Genomic DNA, 12,413 nt, shown 5'->3' with positions numbered 1-12,413 from the left:
TCAGTAGTTGTAGCTTGATATACTCTCGATTGAATACTAATATAAAATCAGATTCGAAATAAGATACAAATATATCAATTTCGTCTTAAATCAATGGAATATAAAATAAATCAATAACATCACAATTTTTTTAATCTAATATTTTAAATTAGTATATTACAAGACAAAATCTATTAATAAATCAAAGCTATATTACCTTTTTCAATTTTTACAACGACTACCTAATTTTATATACTTTTCCAGGCCTTCACTGTAATTTCAGTGCTCGAAATTTATCAATTTGTCGTAATATTTGCTTAATAGCAATTTGGATACTTCGATTTTCGATAATTAAAATTTACTGTTGTTTAACAATGGAAGCTTCAAATAACAAAGGAACAATTAGAAATTGCTGATTAGTTAATTTAGAAACATGAAACTATAAACAAATTTTAATTAAATAACGATTTTAATAGACGTACTTTTAATTGAAAAAAAATCACATAAATAATTTTTAAAAAACATGTTTTTCTTATAAAGTCAACTAAATATTTTAAAAAAATCATGATGTAAAGCTTATAAAAAAAGGTTAAAACCAAACGGAAAAATGATGACTTTTTTATTTAAACATTTATTCATTTTCGCAGGAATATCAACAGGACGCTGAAGAAGAAACTACCACTGCTCCAATGTCCACCAAAAGCTTTGAAGTGTTAACCACCAAACCAGTTAAAATGATGAAAGATTCAAACTTCAGTCAGTTCGTCGATACCTCATCCATGGATACCACTAGTCAAATACCCGACACCAGCAACATTATTACACAAATCCCTATGACTATATCGATGTCTTCCTCGGTAGGAGTACGCGTAGGAAATAACAAACCACCCCAAGCTCCCAAGAAGAATGATTTTCCCGAATTAGTTGTTTCCGTGGTTACCAGCAAGACGATTGTTAATAATACGGTTATCGCTCCAGTTACACCTGTTGAAGGTCTGCTGTCTCCGACTGAGGCTTTAGCCAAACAAAGTGCATCAGACGATAATTCAACGGAATCTTGGATAGTTGTGGCTTCTGTAAGTAATTTTCCATCTTGCTATAATCATATCGATATAAAAATTAATGGTCTGGATTTTGGACAGGTTCAAACCAGTAGAAGTGTTTCTGGGGCTAGATACTTACCGTTCCCTGTTGTTGAACAAGACGAACGTATAAAACTTTTGAATGAACCGGACGAAACAACCAATAACAGCAAGACAACATCCAAAGAAGACGAAGAAGTGCTTTCTACGCTACCAGAATTATCCACAAAAATGAGAACATCAACAGAAAGTCTTATAGATAAGCTGGACAGGGTACAATCAGATTTATCCAGCGGATTATTGACAGGTAATTTGAAGCATGATTATTGGTTACATTTTTAGAACTCAGTATTTTTAGCATTCTCATAGCATTTAAAGAAAATTACGATCAATTAATTTTTGAGGATTTTTACTAAATTTGAAGATCTGTTACCAAACATTTTGTATATTATTATTTTTCGAGGTCATTCATCATTAGCACTGTCTTTTTCCTATATGATAGCACCATTTCCATCACAAAAATGATACCTCTTTACAGGCTTTCAAATAATTATCTGATTTATCATAATAGTATTGTGTTCTTGTTTTAATTGTGCCATAAATATTTTAGATTAATTCAGTCTTCAGAGGTTTCAATTTTTTTAATTGATTTGAATTTTTATTTTTATATTTTTTTAGGTGGATTTAAAAACGACAACATTGCAGTAATTAAAGAAAATACCCCCGAGAAATCTAGCACGACCTCGGAGGTCACTTCCTCTTCCACAGTACCAACCAGTACCAAACCATATCCTCAAGTCAATATTAGAAAATATTCGCCAGGCAATAGGCCATCTACTCAGAAGCCTAAACGACCACCTGTTAAGCAAATAAAATCCAACACTCCAAAGGGTAAAATGATAGAACAGTTAGTTATAGGTATTACAATATTTAAAGGAACATTTTACAAATTCTGAAAATACATCTAAATTTAATTTACGCTACTACAAAATGTATAGAGAACAGGTATCTGTATGTCTAGGAGCCATTAAATATTCAATCGATTAAAGCTAATATGTTTTGCCACGAGATGGCCCCATACGCTTAATCAAACACTGAATTATGCAGTATAACTAAAAGTTAAATGGAGGCAATAACTATAACATATTAATATTTTCGGGGAATAACATAATATAATTCTTGATACTTATATGTATATCTACATTGTGTTGTATATAGACATTGTGCAGATTTTAAGTAGCATAAGTTAGTATTAATAAGTTGTTATCTATATAAATGTTTATCTATATAAAAAAATTATTTCATATTTGTGTTACTGATGAACATTTGTTATTTTAGAAGCACCCAAAGCAGTTGTGCAAGATGATATCTCGGCACTATTGCCACCTGGATATAAACCCAGAGCTACAGATGGTAGCGCCGGTCTGTTGCAGGATATTTTCGCTAAACTGAAATCGTCCGAACAAAACAAAGCGACTACCACCACCACTGCCAAGCCAGAGATAATCGAAGATCCATTTGCAAACATAAAACCAGATGATCTAGCAGCCTTTTTACCCCCTGGATATAAGCCGCCCAAAACAACTGCAGTTCCTCCAACCAGCGCTTCAACTCCATCTTCGGGTAAGTTTATATAGAGTGGACAAAATATTTTAACATATTTCTTGTTGAGTGGAATACGGGTATTGTTCTAAGATTAATTCTAACACCAAAATTAATATTGTTAACAAGAAATTTGAATGATATATTGGACCATTTTTAGGAATTTCCAATATCCTGCAGAAAGCTAAGCCGGTGGATGACATTAGTGCTCTTTTACCACCAGGTTATAAGCCGCCTAAATCTGAATCCGGTTCATTATTCGAAAAGGCTAAGCCAGTTGATGATATTAGCGCTTTGCTACCACCAGGTTTCAAAGTTCCAAGCTATAAAACAACAACCAGTTCTCCAGCGTCCGGCATATTGGCCAAAGCTAAACCAGTTGATGATATTAGTGCACTTTTACCGCCTGGTTATAAGAATAAACCGGAAACCACTGCTAAAAAAGGTATGTTATTCTTTCTATTTAAAAACATTTTAATATTAAAAACTTTAGTTAAACAATAATACTATTATACTATTTATTTCAGGACCAGACAGTCTTCTTCAAAATGCTCAGCCTGTTGATATTAGTGCTTTCCTACCGCCAGGGTATAAAGCATCAACATCAAAATCAACTGAAGACGTTAGTCAAAATATACCAGCCAATTTATTACCACCTGGCTATAAGGCCGCTTCAGTTAACCAGGATATTCCGGCTAATTTATTGCCCCCTGGTTTTAAACCAACTGAGGAGTCTAGTGATTCTCCTGCAGTATCTACTACAACAGCTTCTACAACAGCTGGTGGTTTTAAGGTTGTCTTCCCAAGTAGACCAGGTGGTGCTAGGAAGACTTCAAGAATGACAACGTCTAAACCAGTAGCAAGCAATAACGTGAATAAGCCTACACTACCGACTATCCAGAAAGGATGGCCTTCCAGGTAATGTCATTTTAAAACATTTACTTTGTTGATAACCTTTAGTGATATTTCAGAGCCAGTACTGAGTTTACCGGATGGCCTACACCTCCCACAACCCCAATTTCAATCGAAAAATTACTAGAAGCCGCCAGAACTGCATCGACTAGTACTTCGACCACTACATCATCTACGACACCCAGTACAACCACCACTACAACGACCACCACTACGACACCAAGGCCAACAACTCCTGGTATATGTTCTAGCGAGTGCGATCTTGCTGGTACTATCAAATTGGTGGGTGGTGCGAAATGGGCTCCCGAACTGCTGGATAGAAATACGAAAGAGTACCAGATATTGGCTAATGACGTCGAAAATGAGGTATATTTATTACTGAATTACTTACGTGCAGAACGATGAACAAATATTTAATTTTTTTAGCTTGAACACATATACAGTAGTTCACCGGTATTAAGGCAGTGGTACAGAAAAATAAGAATTGATGGTTTTAGGTAAGTTATGTCTATTTAATAACAATGAACAATAGTGGCACGAATCCTATACAATTTTTTGTGGTACCTATATATATTAATCTTTAATTGACTTAATATTACCGCTGATTTGTCAAAAATATTTGATAACCTTACGAACTTACTTTGCATAAAGTAATTTGTATAATCTATAATAACTAAGGAATTAAAACTGTATCAGCAAATAATGCCCATATATAACTAGAAATATTGGTATAAGAGTAAGGTGTGAGATTGTGTAAATCGAATATAAATAATACAGCCCAGCCTATTATTCAAAAAAGGAAGAATTTTCTTTCATGAACACTAAATTTTTAAATGTACTATCAGACAAATAGCCTCTTGTTAGAGAATAAATAGAACCTGCGAAAGAAAACAAACTTGTGTTATATTGTATATATACTTTCTTATAGTTGGATAGAATTCAAGGATGGTAATTTCTTTGCTCTTTTCGTTTAAGAAGCTGATTCTAACCCTATTTTTGATATATGTTATTGATCAGTGACTAAAAATAATAAAATCATCATTTTATTAACATCAGTAACTACTGTGAGACACTATTTCATATTTTCTGTAATTTATTTCCAAAGCATGTATTGCAGGACTTTTAATTCTTTGTCTCTCATCTGTTGTGATGCTTTCTGACAATCAGCGCATTTTGTAAACTTCAATAAAACTTCAAAAAATTACCTTTAGCGAAATACTTTCTATCAATTAAAATTAGCCGATACAATTGCTTTCAAATCAGAATATCAATAATCACTTTAAATATATATTACTACTATAAAAAATAAATAAACGGGACTGTTTAGTTATCCTCTTTTCAACACACAGCACCTAGAATGAATTACAACAATATTAATCATAGTAGATTAAATCACTAATTTAAGTGGTTACACTATTTTAAAACGTTTATTAATAGGCATATTGTTTTAATAATTAGGCAATTTTAACGCTAACATGGTTTCTCAGTGATATAGCACAATATCCCAATTATTTTAACTACTTCAAGTTCTAATTAATAGTTAAAACTTCCCAAGGACATTCTAGAGTTTCTTTGTCATGATCTTTTTACTCGAGCGTAATAATTTTGTGTATTAACGTTTTGGGGGCGAGTTTATAATATATATTATATATAAATACTCTATGTATGTATTTAATTTAACTTTTCAGCCAAAGGAATAAATTTTGCACCACAAATTGAATTTCAATGGATTCATGATCAATGTTGTTGGCCATACTGTCATAAGCTGTTTGATTTGTCTGTTTGACCTCTTGTTTATTATTCTGTCAATGATACCAAAGCTTGATGACATCTACGGGATTTAACAGCACATTTTAAGCAAATGTTAAAAATGTTAAAAAGAGGTAGGATGTTTATTCAAACATAAATTATTTCCAAATAGAACACAAATCTTGTACAAATCTCACCAAATGTACAAAGTGATAAAACACAATGATAAAACTTATCAAAATGATTATTGGCTAGGAGTCCCATTTTGGTCAAAAATCATATTTAATTATACTAATTAAAAGTTTCATTTTTTATGAATGGTTATACTAACACACCAGGTTACTTTATATGAAACGACGCCAGCACATTAGATTCCCCAAGAGACAATACATTTACAAAAGCTTACGATTTGATGCTGCAAATGCTAAAAATTAATGATAACTGATTTGTTTTTGACCCAAATTGAATGATATCGAGGTTCACTTGGAGGCTGTAACGTAGTACATCATGAACATGATGGACATACTGTCTGAATGATTTAAGAGGTTCAAAGGGTTCCAGCTGGATTTATATGGCTGAAGTCATTAAAAATTATTTGTAGCCCTATCATCATGAGGATACACGGCGGATATTTGAATGATGTTATATTTCATACATAATGACATATATGGGGTTCTCAAGTAAAAATTATAAAAAAATTTGTTAATACCTTACACACAGCGTAAAACACACAATCGCTTATCGAAAAATCCAGTTTAATAAAGGTTCGATAAATTAAGATAAATAAATATATTTTTTTAAATAACTACATTTTTCATAATTACATCTAACGATATTGATCTATTATCTATGGCTAATTCACATGTTTAGAACAATTCATTCCCACTACGAACGAGTCCAAGTAACATTAAAATTAAATGAGAATTTGTCAAAATATAATTCAACTCGAATGTGAATTAACTCTGATATGTTTTAAACTAGTATTATTATTTTTAAAAAATAATTTAATGTTATTTTGTTTTCATTTATTTAAATAAAAATAAGAAAACGATTGCTAGATGTCTGAAATAACATATTCCATGTATAAAAATAATAAAATAACTTAATGTTACGACAATAACAATAAATTGCCACTTTATAGCTCTCGATTCTTAACCGTTATTCATTGTTCGGTCACTTGAAAACAACAACAAAAAACACTAGTGATTTAGAAGTAGTTATTTATCCCGATATTCGCTGCGTAGATATCGAAAGATAAAAGCAAAAAATTATGTCTCGAGTTGGAAAAACAATATAAAATATTTGAGGCGGTTATACTTTATGTCAGAAATCTTATAAATAGGTTATAAATGGTACAATATACTAAATATTATAGATTTTACTGACAGCTTAAGTGCAACTTACATTTTGGAAAATCTATTTCTTAATTTGACAGGACAAATTGTTTGTATAAATTCTCTTATAAAATATATCTAGGGCGATATACGAAATTAAACGAACTATTTAACATGATTTTTCACTCGGTGGCTGATTAGGGCTTGAGTATTTAACTGTTTATGTATGATGATATTTAATCAGTAATTTTTTCTTTGCCAGTTGTCGTTAGTTAGCTTAAATTTTTCCATGAAGTTTTCGACTATTTAATATTATATGCTTGGATAAAACAACTAAATCAATGAAAAACCTATTATATTCAGCTTTTATTATTCAATTTATTTCTCATCCCTGATAGTTCGATAGTGAAAGTGTGATTTCGAGAATTTTCAAATTTTCCTTATTCGGTTATTACTTATTTCAATCTCTGTCTCACGATACTTATTAAGGGGGCCTTAGTTTCGACGACCACTTCTTCATTCGATGGAAAATTCTTCCCAATGAGCATTCTTTGGGGATCTGAGGACAGGAAGTAGTCGCTGTGGGCCAGATCTGGAGAATACGGTGGATGAGGAAGCAATTCTAAGCCCAATTCATGGATTCTTGCCATCGTTTTCACTGACTAGTGACACGGTGCATTGCCTTTGTGAAGCAACACTTTCTTTTTTCTTCAAATGCGGCCGTTTTCAGCGATTTAGACCTTCAAACGGTTCAATAAGGCTATGTAATAGTCTATGCTGATGGTTCTTCTTTTTCAAGGTAGTCAATAAAAATTATTCCATGAGCATCCCAAAATACAGACGCCATAAACTTGCCAGCGACTGTTGTGTTTTCCCACGCTTTGGAGCGGGTTCATCATGTGCAGTCCACTCAGATGACTGTCGATTGCACTACGGAGTGAAATGATGAAGCCATGTTTCTTCCATTGTCACATATCGACGCAAAAACTCGGGTTTATTACTCTTAACCAAATACTCGTAAATTATATGATGTACACGTTCAGTTGATATCTTTAGTGTGTGCTATTTTATTCAGTTTCAATTTATGGTCATTCAAAATCATTTTGTGGATTTTTAAATGTTTTCGTCGGTAACAACCTCTTTTGGGCGTTCACTGCCTTCACCGCCTTCGGTGCTCATTTCACCACGTCTGAACTTAGCATACTAATCCTTGATGGTTGATCTTCCTGGGGCAGTGTCCGGAAACTTGGCATCAAACCAAGTTTTTGCTTCAAATATATTTTTTCCCTTCAAAAAGCAATATTTTATAAACACGCGAAATTCCTTTTAATCCATTTTTTTCACAATAACAAAAGTTGCTTCATTCAAAATGATATAATTCACAAATTAATGATCCGACAGCTGTCAAATTTATACACGCATCTTTTGATGGTTAGGCCAAACTAAAAAACATATGGATTTAATTCTAGTAGCGCCATCTATGTGCCAGGCCAGGAAATTTTCAATTGACCTGTTACTATAGAAAATAATTTCCACATATCCAAGTAGCTCTTGCCTGTATATCTTTCTCGTCCTACATATCTACCGTAGTGGTTCTTTGCTACATCCCAAAACAATTTGATTTGATTTAAAATGTAGTGATAGGGAGGACGGGGCTACACCCGAAGTTACAACTAAATCTTTGTATAATAATGCTTGTTATTGTTTATTTTCAGTGAAGGCAGTGTGTTAGTAGATTATCTGGTAGAATTAAACGATGTCGGTCGTCGTATAGACACCCAGGAAATCAAACGACTGTTCCATGAGTCCCTGATGGAGAGCAGTCCAAAGAACAGGGAACCAAAGTCTTTAAATGAGAGCGGTGATATGGCGAACAAAGCCTCCTTGGGACAATTTGAGGTTGATACCAAATACACTGATTTTGTTGGTAAGATAACAGATTTTTTTTAAATACCATTTAATAACATGTTTATCTTATTTAGTGATACCGAAGGGAGAAATACCCGCTATTGGATATTTTGATGATAATGTACTATTGCCTCAATGGGCTATCGCTGTAATCGTTATAGGTTTAGCCTCATTGCTCTTTGTCATTATTTTCGGAGCTACAGTGGTAAGATTAATATTGATTTAATTCATATCAAATTTGATAATTGATTGTTTATCAGTTGGTGAACCGACACAAGAATTCAAAGAAAACGCCTATGCCCTTGACTGAAGATATGTTGAATGACTTGAATAAAAGCCACATGGGTGGATATGATAACTATGGAACCGACGACTTCTATAACATGGATGACGTATGGGATAATAAAGCATACGAGAACAAATTACACAAGAAGGTAAATTAAATATTACATAATTTTTTTATATATTAGTCTTACATATTAAATTATTCTCCACTGCTGCGCACAACGACGTTGCTGTATTTACAATTTTTTTCTTGCATGTGAATTATGAAAAATTAAAGTTAAATAATTAATGAAGCTTTCAGAGTTTAATCCAAACTTGTTGAAGGTCAGCTTAGGTCAATTTTGTTTCGAAGTGGTTTAACATTATTTAATGTACCAGAGGATAAATATATTTAATGTATTCGATCCTACTAACCTAAAATATTTTTGGATGCGAAAGACCGGATCTTTTTACCGGAGATGTGACAGGAGAGAGTGGCACCATAAAATTCAATATGCCACCAGCACGGGAAAAGCAAGAGAATTACCTTTACTTATTTATATGTAGATAGAGCTTTCTCTAAATTTTGTAAGAGGCCTTTTTCCATAGTCTCCTTACTCAACGCTATTTGATATTAAAGTTGCCAAATTTGAAATTATTTATCATTTATTAAAATTCTATTACTATTAACATATACTATTCTGAATCAGATTTTTTTTCAAAAATTTATTTTATTCCTCCTTTAGGGTAAGTGGCTCGGTGAATGGAGGTAAAACGAAATGAAACAGTGGTGTTTACATTATGTGACCGTTATTTATTGGCAATATAAAAAATGTGAAAAATACAAATGATAAAAAGAATGGTAGCAGTGTTACCTGGAGACGAGGCTTGGGCAGTCGATGGTGGCACGTCTAAACCAAAAGAGGGTTGAGCACTGAATAAATCGAAATACCCTTCAATAACATCCCAGATAAACGTCTCGGGGTTGCCGCCAGCTATTCGTTCTCGGGTTCTAGTTGGCGCTGCTGGCACCCCGCCCGTGTTCAACATCTGGGATTATATTTCTGGGTATTTTGAAGACCGTTATTCCACGATGTAAAATTCGACATGCCTCAAGGTCGCTGCACTCCTATTATTACAGTGGCGGCCACACACAGTGCATAATCGCTGTAGTGCTACAGAGCTCCCAAAAAAAAACTGAAAAAATTCCCAAAACTAATAATGTAATCTCACTAAAATACTAAAATATTCTCTAATACTTATCAAAAAGCAAATCCCGCTTAGCATTCGCGAATTATTGTTGTAATAAATGATAAGAAACTGCAATGGAAGTGCAAGGCAGGGAAGCAACGTGGAAGTAACGATGGAGTTAAATAAGGCTTTTGTTTATTTTTATTTAGTCGCTACAACGATTATTATGTACATATTTTATTTTAAAACGTGTTTTCTTTGTGCTACAAATCTAAGTTTGATTATTTTTAACTTTTTAGTGAGTTCCTTATATATTTTTTGAAGTCGGTTCAATTTTTTTGTTAAATTTTTTTTTCTCTAATTTAGTTTCAGAGAAAGATATAACTAAAGAAATATATAAGTAAGCTATAGTTGCTAAAAGAATTATTTTATTAAAAAGATTGGATACTTTTCAGCTGATATTCCATTGTATATATAAATATTTTTCAGTAAAATTAAGATAGTACTAAAATTAATAATTCACTAATTAATATGAATGTATAAAGAGAATAATTATCTCGCAACGCATTAGCGCGATTACAAAATATGAGTTTCCATTCATTTATCAAATTTCAACTTAAACAATTTGTTTTGCTTTCAGAGAAGCGAGGGATCCATTCACGACAACAGCATGTCCAACTTGTACGACAGTTGGCGTTCAGAATGGAACCAGAACGTTTACAACGGATACTATCCGAACCCGAGCAGCCAGCACAGCGGTTACAGTGGCCGCAGACGGCCGGACTACGACACGAACTTTTAAAAGTTAGCGCTCGGTGAATCGTCGATGGAAAAATAATAAAATATACGTCGAAATGATGACGACCAATCAAACACAAAACTAAAAAGAGACTGAACCACACGCAGAATTAGGCTCAACTGTGACAGGGTGAATTAATAAGTGTTTTCGTTAGGCTAGAGATGTCTCAGTCGATTTCGTTTCGTCCCCCTACGTGTTATATACCTAATAATTATAAATATTTAAAGCAATGTTAGACGTAAGGAATGTTTCTTATACGTTTCCTAGTCAAATTTTATAATAAATGTGCAGAAAATTCGAATTTAATGAAATAAAAATCTTATTGTATTTTTAAGTAAATTGTTTAGTGCATTATTTTATTTATTACCTGTAATACGAATTCTTGTGTAATTTGTATTCATTCTCCTGGTGTTTTGGACATATCTAGAAGAAAACAATATAGTATATATTATAATACAATGGTATTCAAATAATCTAAAAAATAAAATAGATTTTTATTAAAGAATTCCCCTCATTGTAGTCATGTTTACCCTTTTAAAACAATCATTTGATTAATTTAACTTAGAATACCAAATAAAAAAAAAAAAATAATATACAAATACTAACACCGATGCGTAAAGGCTTTCACTTAATAAAATGAATAAATTAAAACATTTATTTATGAAATTTTTGCGGTATTAAGACCAAGAATTAATAATCTACTTTATGTTATGTTCTTTAGAGTAAATGATGTGGCTCGGTGAATGGAGGTAAAACAAAATGAAACAGTGGTATTTACATTATGTGACCGTTATTTATTGGCTATATAAAAAATGTGAAAAATACAAAGGATAAAACGGATGGCAGCGGTGTTATCTGGAGACGAGGCTTGGGCAGTCGATGGTGGCACGTCTAAACCAAACGATGGTTGAGCACTGAATGAATCGAAATACATCCCAGATAAACGTCTCGGGGTTGCCGCCGGCTATTCGTTATCGGGTTCTAGTTGGCGCTGCTGGCACCCCGCCCGTGCTCAACATCTGGGATTATGTTTCTGGGTATTTTGTAGACCGTTATTCCACGATGTAAAATTCGACATGGCTCAAGGTCGCTACAGTTCCATCATTTTCCCATCCTTCTAGTTTTGAGACTGTGCATTTAACTACCAATTTTCACACTATGTAGCAGTATAATGATTTAAATATGTGATAATCAATGTAATAGCGTTATCGTACAACAAAATAACGTAGCGTTTGTTACATTTACTTGGTGATCGTATTGTAGATTTACGATTTCTTTGATAAATCCGCGTTAGTCGTAAATTCACGTGCGTGGTCAGACAACGCTATCAGAAGTATGGATGTTACCGTAAATTAATCAGCTAACTGTATATCTATAATCACATATAATAGATGTTCTGAGCTGCGATTGATGCTTGATATGTAGAATTTTGGAACTATTCTGATAAACTTTTGAAATTAATGTTTTTTGAAATTTAAAACTAAATTACTTGTATAAATGGTTGGGACGGTTAGTAGAATAAAATAAATATAAAGAGGAATTTCTGAAACATTCCATTTTCATGAGCTACTAGTAAATATTAAAGAGACCTAC

At 32.8% G+C, this 12,413-nt stretch overlaps 1 protein-coding gene across 4 annotated transcripts in view; it reads left to right on the top strand.

Annotated features, from left to right (window-relative positions):
• LOC143206690 (uncharacterized) overlaps positions 1 to 11,159 on the top strand; it is a 173,895-nt gene extending 162,736 nt beyond the window's left edge. The window contains exons 3-14 of one of the 4 annotated variants that reach the window (XM_076419346.1): positions 627 to 1,055; positions 1,122 to 1,368; positions 1,740 to 1,952; positions 2,400 to 2,684; positions 2,824 to 3,108; positions 3,191 to 3,581; positions 3,635 to 3,941; positions 4,002 to 4,072; positions 8,374 to 8,585; positions 8,641 to 8,771; positions 8,827 to 9,000; positions 10,662 to 11,159. In XM_076419346.1, the coding sequence (XP_076275461.1) occupies positions 627 to 1,055; positions 1,122 to 1,368; positions 1,740 to 1,952; positions 2,400 to 2,684; positions 2,824 to 3,108; positions 3,191 to 3,581; positions 3,635 to 3,941; positions 4,002 to 4,072; positions 8,374 to 8,585; positions 8,641 to 8,771; positions 8,827 to 9,000; positions 10,662 to 10,823 (2,907 nt within the window). In that variant the 3' untranslated portion in view covers positions 10,824 to 11,159. Of the gene's footprint in view, positions 1 to 626; positions 1,056 to 1,121; positions 1,369 to 1,739; positions 1,980 to 2,399; positions 2,685 to 2,823; positions 3,109 to 3,190; positions 3,582 to 3,634; positions 3,942 to 4,001; positions 4,073 to 8,373; positions 8,586 to 8,640; positions 8,772 to 8,826; positions 9,001 to 10,661 lie in introns of all 4 variants that reach the window. The other 3 variants (XM_076419348.1, XM_076419347.1, XM_076419345.1) reach the window with 3 other exon arrangements.
• The last annotated feature ends 1,254 nt before the right edge of the window (positions 11,160 to 12,413 follow it).

Source organism: Rhynchophorus ferrugineus, unplaced genomic scaffold (genome assembly GCF_030347505.1).
Source record: "Rhynchophorus ferrugineus isolate W39M unplaced genomic scaffold, kcgeb_rfMv2 rfM1, whole genome shotgun sequence".
Taxonomy (NCBI): domain Eukaryota; kingdom Metazoa; phylum Arthropoda; class Insecta; order Coleoptera; family Curculionidae; genus Rhynchophorus; species Rhynchophorus ferrugineus.
The sequence above is the reverse complement of the archived record's forward strand: the minus strand, read 5'-3'. Positions and strand labels throughout refer to the sequence as shown.